The sequence below is a fragment of the Pteropus vampyrus genome, unplaced genomic scaffold (assembly GCF_000151845.1).
Source record: "Pteropus vampyrus isolate Shadow unplaced genomic scaffold, Pvam_2.0 Scaffold619, whole genome shotgun sequence".
NCBI classification, from domain to species: Eukaryota; Metazoa; Chordata; class Mammalia; order Chiroptera; family Pteropodidae; genus Pteropus; species Pteropus vampyrus.
Genome location: NW_011889400.1, coordinates 471,124 through 487,114, shown reverse-complemented (window position 1 = coordinate 487,114; position 15,991 = coordinate 471,124). Strand labels below are relative to the sequence as shown.

The 15,991-nt window shown below is 37.0% G+C and overlaps 1 protein-coding gene across 3 annotated transcripts in view; it reads left to right on the top strand.

Moving 5' to 3' along the window:
- TEK (TEK receptor tyrosine kinase) overlaps positions 1-15,991 on the top strand; it is a 101,155-nt gene that overhangs the window by 65,955 nt on the left and 19,209 nt on the right. For all 3 annotated transcript variants that reach the window (XM_011384728.1, XM_011384727.1, XM_011384726.1), the window contains 4 exons: positions 917-1,061; positions 5,849-6,010; positions 7,425-7,559; positions 11,438-11,725. In XM_011384728.1, the coding sequence (XP_011383030.1) occupies positions 917-1,061; positions 5,849-6,010; positions 7,425-7,559; positions 11,438-11,725 (730 nt within the window). The remainder of the gene's footprint in view (positions 1-916; positions 1,062-5,848; positions 6,011-7,424; positions 7,560-11,437; positions 11,726-15,991) is intronic.

Genomic DNA, 15,991 nt, shown 5'->3' with positions numbered 1-15,991 from the left:
AAAGACTAAGCTACTTTTCCATTATATTTTCCATCTCTCTCTTCCATCATCCCAAATGCAACAGAGACAGGAGCTACCTCAAATTTCAGTGTGTCACAAGTGATCCTCAGACACTGGGGTATTTTCTTATCTAAAGATTAAAAACTAGTTTATTTCTCTCAAACATGACTAAAAACTTGACAAAAAGGTAGATCTGAGGGACCTCTTGGGGGCAGGATATGTAGAATGTGCCATTGCCAGTGTGCACACATCAGATGTTCCTGATTCCACTCACTCATTGGGTCGTAGAAACCAACCAACAGCCTCCATAATCCTGTTGGCCTTTCCATGAGTTAATGGAAGTAACACCTACCATCTAACAATGGCTGACCATACTATATATGACATCTTCCTAACATTACCTGTCCCCTTTTTGCAGAAGTGAAAACTGGCTGAGTAAAGTTAAGTAACTAAGGAATAGGACAAAGTGGCACAGTTGGTATGTGAATTCAGGTCCATGTGTCTTCAGAGCCCTGGCTTTTCCCACAATACCACACTTGACAACCCCTCAAACATTTTAGGAAGCCATTTTGTCCTCTCACCCAGCCATCTCTGTATTAGACCAGAAAGAAGCAAATATTACCAGAGGCAGTTTAAAGGAATTAGACTCCTTGCTTGTAAGTATTTACCCCCACACTCCCAAACGCACAAATACAACACAGGATCTGTGAGGGCATCAATCCAATGTAAACTTTCAGGGCTGCCACAATGGCTTTGGAAATAAGCCAGTGATTATACAAGCATTGCATTGAACTTCTTAATCTCGCCTAGAAAACTTCTTATTAAACAATGAGATAGTGTCAATGTTATGGACCTTTGTGTTTATGCCTTCCTAGAAGCTTTTATTTATTTATTTTTTTGTATTTGACCTTTCCAGCCAAAAGACTTTAACCATACAGGTCACCTCTCAGTGGCCACCTTTACCATCCACCGGATCCTCCCCCCTGACTCAGGAGTCTGGGTCTGCAGTGTGAACACCGTGGCTGGGATGGTGGAAAAGCCTTTCAACATTTCTGTTAAAGGTAAGCTCTGTTTTACAGAGGAAGAGCTCATATCCTTGATGTGCGGTGTTTATGTATCGCTGGGTGCTGCTTCTAGATAGAAATGTTATTTGACCACTGAAATGCCTTTTGGCTATTTTTCAGCATATGAACCCTTTAAAAACATTTTATGTGCTTGAAAATGAAAAGGAGATTAAGTGTACCACCTTCAGAGTTACATAGTCCTGGGTTTGATGTTTGTCCCTAGTCGCTAGTAACTTTGTATGTGGCACTGAGCAAATTAATTTAACCTCTCTCAACCTTTCTTTATTTGTGAATAAAGCTTAGTTTATGTACCTCTCAGGTTATTGCGAAGATATGCTAAGTATATAAAACATTTGGAATTGTGTCTGCTACATGTCTGTTTGTGTTTGTATTTCATAAAAAGTTTAGCGTCATCATTTTTGTGACTTCTTATTCATTATTGCAGAGAATAATGAATAATAATTATTCTTTTGAGGATTACTCACTTAACATAGAGCCCAGGCTATGCTACATAATTAACATGAGTGATTTTTTTCATATATTCAGTGTTGTGAGTATTCTTCCTGCTGTGAATGAAAATCTCAAAATTCAAATTAATCTAAGTGGGTGAATGTAAATTCATAACTTGAGAAGAAATAAAGTAAAGGTAAATTCAAGTAAGCTTGGCTGGTGTACATAGATACACAAGGAATTTTAAATTTGGAAGTTACTTATGATTCCAGTTAGACAAAAATATATACCTAACATTATATATACCTAACAGCTCTCTGGTGTATATTCTTGTATAGGCACTGGGCTAAGTGCCTCACACACTTCACCTTATTTAGTCTTTTTAAGATCTTTGTGCAACAGATGTTATCTCTACGTTAGCAGTCAAGAAACAGGATCAGAGCGTTTAGGTAACTTTTCTAAGGTACAACATCTGGTAAGCAGCAAGTCTTAGGTTTGAACCTGGGTCTCCTGACTCCAAATCCTGCACTGTCTCTTCTAGACTCTTTTGCTTTCTGAGTCTCTTGTATTATTGATGGGGAAGCAAGTTGACCAAAACCGACTTGTATTTGACCCACTTCACTACTTAATTAGAAATATTTGGGAGAACACAGAGGTAATTTCTACAAATGAAATGAATGTAAATACCCAGAACATAATCTTTTTTAAAAAAAGTTTAATCACAATAGTAACATAAATAGAGCCTCATAGATTTGGATCTGTGCCCTGGGAATCCATGTAAATCACTTCAAAATCCTTAATATTTTTTGGATTACTGGAAAAATTCCAGATGTTTTATTCAGAACATTCGCATGATCGAAATAATTTTTTTGTATCTTGCATGTTCTTGAAAGAAAGGAAATGATATTTAGACAAGATAAATTATCTTATTTTTAAGCTTCTTGGAATATCTGCTATCTACGAAAAATAAATAATAAGTAGAAAAACTATGTTGTCAAGATTCAGGGGAGTCACCAGGTCTAATTTTTATTTTATTAATAAAGGACAGCACATGATGTCAATGCATAGATACATTTCTAGTTCTAAGTCACCGATGCCTCCTCATTGTCATATTGATTATTATCTATAAAATGGAAATAGATATTAGGTAAATTAATCAATGCCTTTAATCATAATATGACAAAAAAATAGATACTAGGCTTTATTATCAGAGTATAAATTGGTACAACCACTTTGGAGAATTGGCAGTATACCCTAAAGCTACTCATACACCTACCCTATGACCTAACAATTTTACTCCAAGGTATACACTCAAAAGAAATGAGTGAAAATGTTTAAAAAATACACATTCAAGAATGTTCAGAGCAGTTTTATTCATGATAGCCCCAAACCAAAATTAACACAAATATTCATTGACATTAGAAGGGATAAATATGCCGTGGTACATTCATATGTAATGGTTGCTAGGGCCATCGTAGTAAAGTACCACAGACTCGGGGCTTAAACAACAGAAATTGATTTTCTCACAGTTCTGGAGGCTGGAAGTTCAAGAATAAGGTGCAATAAAACTTGGTTTCTTCTGAGGTGTCGCTCTTTGGCTTATAGATGATCTTTTTCTATTTTCATATGGTCTTCCCTCTGCATATGTGTGTATCCTAATTTTGTCTTCTTATGAAGATAACAATGATGTTAGATTAGAAATGCCCTAATAACCTCATTTTAACTTAATTACCTCTTTAAAGATCCTATCTCTAAATACAGATAAATAGATATTCTGAAGTACTGGGAGTAAAGACCTCAACATATGAATTTTTGGAGAATACAATTCAGCCATAACATCGTACAATGGAATATTAAACAGCAATAAAATAGAATTCCTGCTACACTATGGATGATTCTCAGAAACATTATAATGAGCAAAAGAAAGTACATACTTTGTGATTTCATTTATTTAAAGAACAGGAAAAACTAATCTTTGGTGACAGAAGTCAGGATCATAGTTCCCTATTGACTGGGAAGGGACATAAGAGTGCTTGGTGCTTTCTAGGGGATTGATACTGTTATCTATCACAATCCGGGTGGTGGCTACATGGGTGTGACATAGGTAAACTCTCTTGAGCTAAATACACATAAGATTTTTGCACTTTACAATATGTATATCTCTATAAAAATGATTAAAAGACAAAAGTAATGATAAATTACTAAGTTTTTGAAGCAATATTTTTACCCTCATAAAAGTATATGTTTCACAAGAGACCGGCATTATGGCTATAATAAAATATGCATTTTAATGGTTTAAACAAACAGGGTGGTCTCATTTTCTCATACAAGGGAAACATGACTTAATGGATGAATTTACTCACTTTTCTCAGAATGCCCTCTTCAGAAACTAATCTAAGTAAAATGTATGTCCAGACTTACCTAACTTAACACTGGCATGGCTGTCTCCAGTCGGGAAATACTGCTTGATTAGGCTTCTTACTGGCTTTGTTATCCTGACCTTGGACAACTTCCTCCTCAGTTTTCATTTAGTTAATAGAATTTACTAAAGGCCTATCATGTTCTAGGCATTGAGAATACAGCGATGAGCAATACCAGAAAAAAAAAAGTTCTTCCCATCATAGAGCTTTCATTTCTTTAGGGAGATAAACAATGAATAAGTAAGTAAAACATATAGTTTCCTAAAGTGCTAAGTGCCCTGGAGAAAACTAAAGCAGAAATGGGCGTAAAGAATGCTGGAACAGGGCTGGAGGGGTGACTATAATTTTAAATGGGGTAGTCAGGCTTCCCTGAGAAGATGTTATTTGAGCAAAGACTTGAAGGTCATTTTTATGGATGGTGAGACAAAACATTGAGACTCAGAGGTAAAGCAAAATTACTGAACATCATAATGTCCCCCGAAGTCTGGAAGATTCATATATATACTCTTGTAGAGGAAAAACCCCAATAGTTATACATTTCTAAGAAGGTCAGGCTAATGGATCTACAGAGTTCTCTGTTGACAAATTTAGTTAACAAATATTTCATTCAGCACCTGATCAACAAACCTACATAGGCCTTGCCCCAGTGGAGTTTAGAGTCTACTGCAATGTTTTACAACCTCTTGATTATTATTGTCCCATTAAGGAGCTCTTTAAAAATTTTTATTTGAAAACTCTCCTCCCATCCCATAAAATATTAATATCACAGGTTACTGCACATATGTTTATATACTGTGGCTTTTTGAAAGGCCACAAACCATTGTAATGTCTAAGACATTTTTATCCCCCAAGAACTGATTTTCACCTTCTTGGTGGTGCCGTCCCCGTTTGAGAATACATGGTCTTTGAGATGTAGAGATAATTCTGAATTATCTGGATGGATCCACTCTAAACACTTGAGTCCTTAAAAGCAAAGAACCCTTTTGGCTCTAGTCAGAAAGATGTGTTACAGTGGAAGAAGGGTCAAAGAAATGCAACTTGTTGACTTGGAGGATGGAAGATGGGGCCTTCAGCCAAGGAACGCAGGCGGTTTCTCGAAGGGGAGAGAATAAGGGAACAGATTCTCCCTAGAGCCACCAGCGAGGAGCATAACCCTCCTAACACCTCGGTGTTAGCCCAGTGAGGCGTGTGTCTTACTTCTGACCTCCAAAACTAGAAGATAAATTTTTGTTGTTTTAAGCCAAAGGCAGAGGGAAAGAATATATAGTCTAGCAAGAAGACCAATATCAAATAATGTCAGCAAATTACAAAGAATAATGAATTCTGAAAATTACAATGAAGGAAGAGTATAAGTTTTGTGAGAGTGTATGACATACAAGCCTGAGATCCTAGGATAGCCCCATTAAGAAGTCACATCAAAGGTGAGAATTGAATGATAGGTAAAGGTTAACCAGAGAATAGTGGGAGTTGGAGCATTCCTTGCAGGAGAACAACATCTACAAAGAACCTGAGACAGAAAGGAGCTTGGTGCATTGTTAGCTGGATGAACTAAAAGGAGATCAATGGGATTAGAGGGTACTGGGTAAAGGGAAAAGGAGGCTGGAGAGGAAGCAAGAGCTCATCTGTACAAGGCCTGGCCAGTCATGGTACAAATTTTAGATTTTATTATAAAGGTAATGGGAATTCACTGAAAGGTCTTAAGCAGAAGAGTCTTCACATTTTAAGAAATACTTTGTAGATAATGGTTTGGAGGGGCAAGAGCTAAGTGGGGAGATCACAGAGCAGGTAACTGCCTTGAATCTGAGCAGAGAACTTTAAGAGGAAATATAAAGGCACTCACCCTCTCCCCAACCTAAGAACAGTGATAAAACCCCAAACTCTAAGAACTAATCTGATTGCTGAAATTCTGTTTAGTTCTTCCAAAGCCTCTGAATGCCCCAAACGTGATTGACACTGGACATAACTTTGCTGTCATCAACATCAGCTCTGAACCTTACTTTGGGGATGGACCAATCAAATCCAAGAAACTTCTATACAAACCTGTTAATCATTATGAGGCATGGAGGCAGATTCAAGGTAAGGTGTGGACAGGAAGGGCTCCAGCTAGAGATATAGAAAAAGATTTCCCTCAAATACAGAAATCCCGTCTCCTTGTCTCAACCCTCTACCCCATGATAATGGCTGTAGCAGAGATTTCATTTCAGTGTATTCAAGATAGAGTTCAGTGACCCTCTGAATTCTGGGGCTAACTTTCTAAAAGAAAAAAATAATTCAACAAAATGTGATAAGATGTGAAAAGTTCACAAAAACTGTTTAATGAATTAATTTTAAAATTTATTTTAAAACACAAATCACATTTCTGTTTGTTGCACAATGATGTAAAATCACAATTTTTAAAAAGAAAACTGAGCATCGTGCTGCTTTTATTGTGCCATCTTGTAGAGAGATCTGCCACTATTATGCTCGTAGATAACACGCATCCCTCCACTGATATTTTACTCTCACTATTTCTGTGGTTTTTCTGAAAAGGGCCCCCTACCTGCTGTATACAGATAATTAACAAAGTTATAAAAAATGAGAAGAAAAGGAGGGTTTGGGGCTTAATACTGCCAACTGATCTAGGTATGTTGAATGCAGTCATGGTATTATTACTGAGCTCTTCACATTCTATTGTAGAGTCAGCCCCAAAATTCAGAACCCCTGCAACATAAGGCTGATTTGCTAAATTGCTGTTTCCAACATCAATGGCTAGGTCTTCATAAAAAGCAACTTTTTCATACGGTGGTAATAATCCATTGTCTCTTTCCACAAGTAGACATCCACAAAATGGTCTTCTAGAGACTCTTAAACATAGCCCACTTTTTCCTTACTGACTGGGAATTTATCATATGGTAAGGCAAAAATCTACCTTTGCAATATCTGTGGAGAAACAGAGGCTGTCTAAAGCCAATAGCTAAGGAGGAACACAGCGTATGCCATTTGTTAATGAAATCTATTCAAGTACTTCAGAACCCTTCATTTGTTATGACCATTACAAATTCATTATACTGTCATTAAAAGCAAACCCTCAGATTCTCTTCTCTTGATAGCTTGATTGCAATCACTATATGTACTTGAAACAATAGAAATTAAATTATTTTATATTTTCCTAATTGAGATTTTTTTCCCCCTTAAATCAAATTATGTATTTCATATCGTTGAAGATTTGCATGGTTTTACTCTACAAAAGGAAAAACTAGAGAAGAAATGATTAAGTGGCACAGAGATACTGATATATATGTATACATTGTAACATGGAAACGTCCTTTAAAAAGCTTATTTCCCTTATATTAGGCATGGTGAGGCCCTGAAGATGGAATTGCCTCTCTGTTTCACTAAGACATTGTATTTTTAAAAACCAAACGTTAGTTCACATCCCAATAACAACATTCAAGTTTAAAGAATGTAAAAGAGTGCCAACTTAAGTTTCCTGGACTTTCCCTCTTCTCAGTGACAAATGAGATTGTTACACTCAACTATTTGGAACCTCGAACAGAATATGAGCTCTGTGTGCAGCTGGTCCGGCGTGGAGAGGGCGGAGAAGGGCATCCTGGACCCGTGAGACGGTTCACAACAGCTTCTATCGGTCAGTTGAAGCAAACAGCATTTATTCATGAGCTAGGTGGGAGGGGGAGGAAGGAGAAAGAGGAAGGAAGACCAGGAAGGGTGGTGGTGGGTGAGCGGGTGGGTGGGGATGGAGGTGGAAGGAGTTCGCTTTTGAATGGGTGGGAAAGTGACAGGAAGGGTAGCAACTTGGAGCCAAACTGTTCCTTTATTTGGGCTGCACTCCTGGTCTGTCTCCCTGGGGGAGGGGTGTCCGTGGTAATCCACGGGGACAGAGAAGGAAGCAGATGAGCCTTCAGGAAAGCAGGGACATCCCTTAGGAGCTGGGATTTACTTAGTAGCAACTGTGCTGAGCGTTGGCTTCCCGGTTTTACCACCAGCTTCCTGTTTCCATCTCAAGGGCCAGGCTCTTGCCACATACACACTTCAGAAATCCCAGTTTGTTTATTTAAAAAAAAATAATTTCTAATTTTTCAAAGTAATTCATGCACATAGTTGAAACATCAAATAGAATGAAAGGCTTTTATCTAAAGAACGGCAGTTCCCTACTCCACCCCTCCACCTCCCAGTCCTGCCTCCTATAGGCAGCCACTTTTATCTCCGTAAGCTATTTCTTAGAGTATTCCTCTATGTTTCTAAATCCATCAGAACCACTTGTACAGCATGTTAAAACAGATTTGTGGGCCCTACCCTAGAGTTTCTGATTTCATAGGTTAGGGATAGGAGGTGGGGATCAAGAATTTGCATTTCTAAAAAGTTTGCTAGTAACACTTGATGCTGCTGCTCCTGGATCCATACATTCTAAGTAATTTTTGTAGTAATATTTCTTGATTGATTAATGTTAGTCGTTATCTATTGGTCTATTGTATTAATTGAGGAGCCCTTAAATTTGTGAAGTTTCCTTGATGCTAACTGGGTCATCAGCTTTCTGCTATCCAGGTACCCTCCTCTGAAATATTGGAGTGATCCCTTGTAAATTTCTCTTTTCTAGTGCTTCCTGTGTATAATCTCCTCTTACTATCTTCTGGTCAGCACTTTATAGTTTCAGGTTCACATATGTTTAGTTCATATACCCATAAAAGGTAAGAATTATCATCTTCCCCATTTCAAAGGTTTAAAAGTAGAGTCTCAGAGTGGTTAATAACTTGCCCATGGTGATATACCTCAGAAGTCTCCAACTCCCAGGGCTGTGGACCTGTTAGGAACCAGGCCGCATAGCAGGAGGTGAGCGGTGGGCAAGCAAGTGAAGCTTCATCTGTACTTGCAGCCGCTCCCCAGCGCTAGCATCACCACCTCAGCTCCACCTCACATCATCAGGCATTAGATTCTCATAGGAGCCCCAGTCCCTGGTGCTAAAAAAGTTGGGGACCGCTGATGTAGCTGATGCATCACCATACTAGATCTTCAGACTTGCTGTCCTTTTTCTCTCCAATTATTATTATTATTTTTACCTAGGAAACTAAAACCACTGTTTCTTTAACCCAAATGATATGTTTTCCTATTTTTTAGTCAATTTACTAAAGGCGGAAGGATATAGAGTGATTTAGTAAGAAACTAGAAGAACATCTAGCTCTCCTGTGAGGCTGTGCATCCCTGCCAGAGTCTCACGGCTCCACACACCCCCACCTAGATTTCATTTGACCAGCAGCATCTTTAAAGAACCAAATAGGACTCAAGAGCTATTCTGGAGCTTATAGAAGCATTACATAAGTAAATAATGGTTTCCTGGGAACCCACCAGGTAGTGAATACAAAAAATAAATGAATAACACCTGAAATTGTATATAAGTTAGATGATAAAGGAATCTCGATGACTGTGATCAAAGAGGTCCCTGATATGTGTTTATGTTGCTGCTAAAAGGCAAATGGTAGCTAATTCCCTCTCAGGCTAGCTTTGATAAATCAAAAGAGGAAGGTCATAATCTGACTCAGATGGAAAATATTTATGGGACAGAACATAAAACACTTCGCAAACCCACACGGTACTGTCTTCATCCCTCAGAATATGTTCCAACCAGGATGTATTTAAAGGTCTCTTGGAATATTTCAAAGTGGTTTTCAGGGGTGGGTGGGAAGAGAATTCTTAAAGATTCTTCTTTTCCCATCATTTGAATTTTGCCGGTTTGTTTTTTAATTTATCTGGCAGTTTCTCTATTTATAATTGTGTTGATTGAGTGGTGAAGGCCAAGGAGGCCAGGAGGGGGAGCGAAGAGAACACATTCTGAACACATGGCAGCAACGAGGCAGGTCGTGAGGGGTGAAGAGTAATGTGTTCCCGAGGGAAAGGAAAAAGGGAAATAACTGTTTGTTGCGTTACTCCTCAGTAGGAAGCATTGGCCTAGAAAATTTGCATATATGCTCTAAAACATCAGCCCTCTGTTGTCATTGTAAGCCTGCCTAACCACTCCTGGTGGCTTATTTTGGAAATTGAACTTTAGAGATGAGCAAAAGGAGTTGACATTACCTCTCTCAATTTGCAAAGATTATAGAGAAAGGATCAATAAGACCTTTATTTAGCGTAAAGCCAAGCAAATTGCAGAATCTGCTTGCTGATTCTCTCCAGTCTAAGAGCAGTTCGAACTGCAGTGCAAGTCACTCTCCCAGTGGAAAGAAAGAGATTCTTCCTCTCATTTCCAACCAAGAGTTAGACCAGTGTTTCTCAACTTTTTTTTTTATCTTAATTTTTTAAAAAATCATCATGCTCTAATAACCTTTTTAGATAATTTTGTCCTTAGGAAAAACAATGCCTATTTTGTCTTAATGCCTCCTCTGCTATGAATTTTAATACAGCAGTTCTGTTTATATATTGTGGCTCTTCATAAACCATTGTAACAGCTCAAATTTTTTCACACCCCCAAGAACCAATTTTTACCTCTGTAGGGGCAATAATGTCCCCACTGTGAATGTATGAATTAGAGGATCCCTATTATATATTTTGAAAATACTTTATGTCTGAAATTTAAAATTTGATTTACTACTATTAACTGAAAACACACAGATTCCTGCTCTATTGACATAAGACTTCTTGGAAAAGAAAGAAGAGAAGGAAGGAGAGGAGGGAAACCATGATAATAGAGCATATAACACCTAAGCATTTTCACAGCCATTTTCTCATTTATTCCTTCTGAGGCTGGAAGATGGGTATTTCGTTTTGTGTTCCTGTGAACTCAGAGAGTTGTGAATTTTCCCAAGGTCATAAAACTAAAGTGGCATGCTCCTGTCTCTCTGATTTCAAAACCCATATCATTTCCATTCTCTTACCTCTCTGATAGCCCAGGTTCTTGTGGATAAATTACGACCAGGCAGCATAAGGTGGGAGCTCATAACTTGATGTGCTCAGAGCAGGGGTAGGCCTGGCCTTGGCACCACAGCTGTTATGTCTAAAATTTTCCTCACTAAGGAGAAGTAATCCCCAAATTGCTTTAAAATGTGTTGTTCAAATGGTAAGAGAAACACTAAACATTCATTCACCTATATTCCCACAACCTTGGCAAATCCACTGTTTTCTTTTTTATCAGTTTCCTTCCTATCTTTCACCAATTGTAGACATGACTTCTATCAAATTGCAATCAGAGTTTTTTCCTCATGCATTATAAATATTTTTATTGGCCTTCCATACTTTTCTCGATTATCTATTTTAATCCATTGGATGGGTATATCATAACTTTGGGAAAGGGGTTGTATTCCTATATTACAATTATTCAAACTATGAATTAGAATTATTTTAAAAGTTTTCTGTTTGGGTAGGAAAAAGTTATTACATGGCCACTAGCTTGTGTTTCTTTGATAGTTTGTGAAGTATATTATTCTAGAAGCCAAGGTTATTCTGTAAAGCTGCCCTTTGGGGCTGTTTGCTACCTTCATCCTGTATCAAAATCATGATCTTTCTGGTTTCCCCTAGGTCTTCCTCCTCCAAGAGGCCTCAGTCTCCTACCAAAAAGCCAGACCACTCTAAATTTGACCTGGCAACCAATATTTCCAAGCTCAGAAGATGACTTTTATGTTGAAGTTGAAAGGAGGTCTGTGCAAATGAATAGTGATCAGCAGAATATCAAAGTGCCAGGCAACTTGACATCAGTGCTGCTTAACAATCTACACCCCAGGGAGCAGTATGTAGTTAGAGCCAGAGTCAACACCAAGGCCCAAGGGGAATGGAGTGAAGACCTCACTGCTTGGACCCTCAGTGACAGTAAGTGACTCCTGCTGCACCAGCCTCGCCTGAACTATATCTGACTGCTGCCGTTTGGGCTTAGCTACCATCACTTCCTGACTATTTCTTAGAAATCATAAAAGGCAGTTAGTTGTGAATGGAGGCTAATCAGTGCCCCACTTCAACACATCGGATCATTTTAATAACCTGAAACGTATAAGAAAACTCCATGTAAATGGAAGTGCAACAATTCAGGCACGACTTTGCTAAAATTTACCTTTCCTTGGTATGGAGTTATTTATTAATTAATTACTAACATGAATAAGGTTTTCTAGGGCTTGTGTACTATGTTATAGAGCAGTTTTCAAGATTGTCATGTATCTATACATACACAGATGCCAACTAATTACAGATGAGTCTTTCCTAACCTTAAAAGCTGAATATATTTACTTGAAAAATATTCTTAACAGACAATTCTTGGAGCTACAATACACACTTGAGAGTAATAATATAACTTTCTTTCAAAATATTCTGCAATTCAGGCTTTTCTTAATTTCAGATTGGTCATTTAAAATTAGCTGCAACATCTTAGGTTTCTTTGTAGTAGTGAACATTTTTTCGTCATTAATCAGAGAGTTCTATTTTGGTTCAAGGCTTTAGAACAGTGCCTCTGCATCTGGGGCTCTTAGAAAGACTAGATACTTCTTGGCCATACCAAGTACCACTTAAGTCAGCATTGTGTTGCCTCTCGCCACCCACAAAGTCCAAGGTCCTCTTCGGCAGCTAGGTCTTTACTTCTGTAACAAGTGTGGCAACTGGCTCAGTGTTTCTCCAGCCACTCTCTTTTTGTATCAGTGACAAGTGGATGTTGCAACTGTTTTGTCAGTGTTTAGGGATTCTTCATTATTTTTTTAAAAATAAAAAATTCTGTGAAATTTAAAAGTTACAGAGCAGTGCAGAGAATAATACCACACATGCTCACATTTCTACCACTTAGAAATAACAACTGTTCACATTTTGTCATATTTGCTTTCAGCCTTTGTGTTGATTATGGAAGTAATAACACAAGACAGATATCTCATAATTCCCTTTGACCACCATCCCTACTCTAATTCTATTCCCCTCTCCCCAGAGATAACCAAAATTATGAGTTTGTTATATATCTTTCCATTCAGTGTTGTATAATTTTAATACATTAAATCCATCCATGGTGTACATATGCATACATATTATTCTTCATCTTGCTTTTTTGAATAATACGATTTTATCAATGCTATTTTGCTTAGATCTGAAATATGCTATTTAACTTCTGCATAATAATCTATGTTATGAAGATATCATCTTTCATCCCTTTCTTTTCAGCTGAATATTTAGATTTCTTTTTCTTTCTCTTTCTCCTTCCTTCCTTCCTTCCTTCCTTCCTTCCTTCCTTCCTTCCTTCCTTCCTTCCTTGTCACAAACAAAAATGCAATGACCATCCTTATATGTGTCTCTATGTGCATAGGTGTGAGAGCTTTCCTAGACAGTATGTCCAGAAGAGGAACTAATTGGCTATATCCATCTAAAGTGGCTATTCAATGTGTACTATGTGTCCAGAAGTATATGAGAGTACCATTTTGCCTATATCCATCTCTATTTATATCCTTTCCCTATATCTGTATCACTTGATATTGTCAGACTTTATTTTTGTCTATTTCAAACATAAAAAATGGTGCCACACTATTAATTTCAATCTTTATTTCTTTGATAAATAGCAAGGGTAAGCATCTTTTCTTAGGCATTTTATTGGGCATTTAGATTTCCTCTTGTTTGATATATTTGTTGATATAATTTTCCCATTTCTTTGGTTGTCTTTTTTACTGATTTATTAAAATTGTTTATATAATTTGGATACTAATCTTGTTAAATACATTGCAAATATATTCTCCTAATCTCTTTTTTTAAATTAATTATTTTTTTTATGGTGACATTAGTTAAAGAAATCCAGTAAGTTTCAGCTGTACATTTTTAACAGTAAGGCATATCTAATCTCTGTTTTTTAATCTTGTTTCTGGTGTTTTTTGTTTGTTTGTTTGTTTTTTTACCTTACACACAATTTACATTTTGATATAGTTAGACCTGTTGATATTTGCCTTTGTGGTTTGCACTTTTTGTGTTTTGGAGTTATTGCCTACCCTAAGGTCATAAATATATTCTCTATATTTTTTCTAGTAGTTCTAATATTTTGTTTTTGCATATTTACATCTTTAAGACATAGGGATATTATTTTGGGGTACAGCGCAAATATTTTAATCTTTTTACTCTTAATCTTATTTGTTCACATCTGGCAACTGAGCAGTTCCCATGACATATATCGAGTTGCCCTCCTGGTGACTTGTGATGCTTTCTGTATTATACACTGAGTTCTGATATTGGTTTTGCATCTATTTCTAGGCACTCTATTCTTTTCCATTGATCCGTGTGTTTGTTCCTGCACCATTTCCAACCTGTTTAAATTATGATAGATTTATTAAATGTTTTGATAACTGTAGGATGGATCATTATTTTTCTTTTTCAAATTTGTCTTAGATGTTTATTCAGTATTCTATATAAATTTTACCTTTATTAAAATTATATATTATCAAATCACATCATCAGTATCATATTTATAGGATTAAATGAAAAAAGCTAGTAGTCTCTGGAGAGGACTTGTCTTGAAGCGTTGTATGGCTTTTCATGTGGGGGGTGCAGATTATACTGGTGGTGGTGGTAGAGGTGCTGAGATTGGCAGGGTAGAAGCTGTTCCCTACAGGGTCGGGAAATTAGGATAAGGAGGTATGGATGATATGCTATGCTATGTTGTCATTGGCTGATCTTGCATATGTTAATATGCTATGTTGTCATTGGCTGATCTTGCATATAGATTGTTCAGAAGTAAAATTAATGCTTCTAGTTTAAAGTTTATGTTGGCGCTCAGCCTAGCAATTCCATCTGGACCAAGTGTAAGGAGTGAAATGAATTAGATTTGGCATATGGCCCCAAACATATGTAAAAAATAATATGTGTGTGTAATGTGTTCCTGTATATATATATGTAGAGTATCTCATTTGACACTTACAATGACTTTATGAGGAAAGTACCGAAGGAATTATCACATTTAATAAATGAGGAATCTGAGACACAGAGGAGGGTAAGTAACTTGATCAAAGTTACATAGCCAGTAAGTCAGGATTCTAATTCACATTCAGTTCTATGTTTTATTCATTTATTTTTGCTAAACTATGCTCAAATTTTCTCTTTGGATGGGACAAATTGCTTCAAGGCAAAGTTGGTTCTTGGATAAGCTCCTTCAGCAGTCATACCCCACTTCTGAACTGTTTATGATCTGATTAACATTTCTGAAAGTGTTTTAGAATCTACTTTATTTTAATTAAATTTGTTGGGGCAACATTGGTTAATAAAATTATATAGGTTTCAAGTGTACAGTTCAAAAATATGTTGTATATATGTGGTATTGTGTGCTCACTACCCAAAGTTAAATTTCCTTCTGTGTCACCATATATTTGGCCCCCTTTACCCTTATCTATCTCCCCTACTCTGGTAACCACTAAACTATTGTTCGTGTACATGTGTCTCTGTTTATCTAGTTTGTTTGTTGCTCTCAGTTTCATATCCCACATATAAGTAAAATCATGTGGTTCTCAACTTTTTCCATCTGACTTATTTCACTTAGCATGATAAATTCAAGATCCATCCATGTTGTCGCAAATGGCAGTATTTCATCTTATGGTTGAGTAATATTCCATTGTATATATGTACCACAGCTTCTTCATCCAGTCATCTGTCAGAGGACTGTTGTTTCCAGGCTTGGCCACTGTGAATAATGCTGCTTTGAACATTGCGGTGCATACATCTTTATAGATAAATGTTTTCAAATTTTAGGGGTAAATACCCAGAAGAGAGAATGCTGGTATGGTAATTCTATTTTTAATTTTTTGAGGAAACTCCATACTGTTTCCCACAGTGGATACACAATTTACATTCCCACCAGCAGTGCACAAAGGTTCTTTCTTCCCCACAACCTCTTCATCACTTATTATTAATTGTCCTGTTGATGATAGCCATTCTAAGTACTTTAGAGCCACCAGGAAACATGCTAAAATGTGGATTATTGGGTGCCGATGCATTAAATCTAAATCAGAGGTCTACTGAGGTAGCGCAAAGAGTGACTTCCTTCAGGCATACAATGGATAAATTGGTACATGCAAATTTATGATTTTTGGTTGTCACCAAAATTATATTCAGTATTCTTCCCACAGGTGTTTG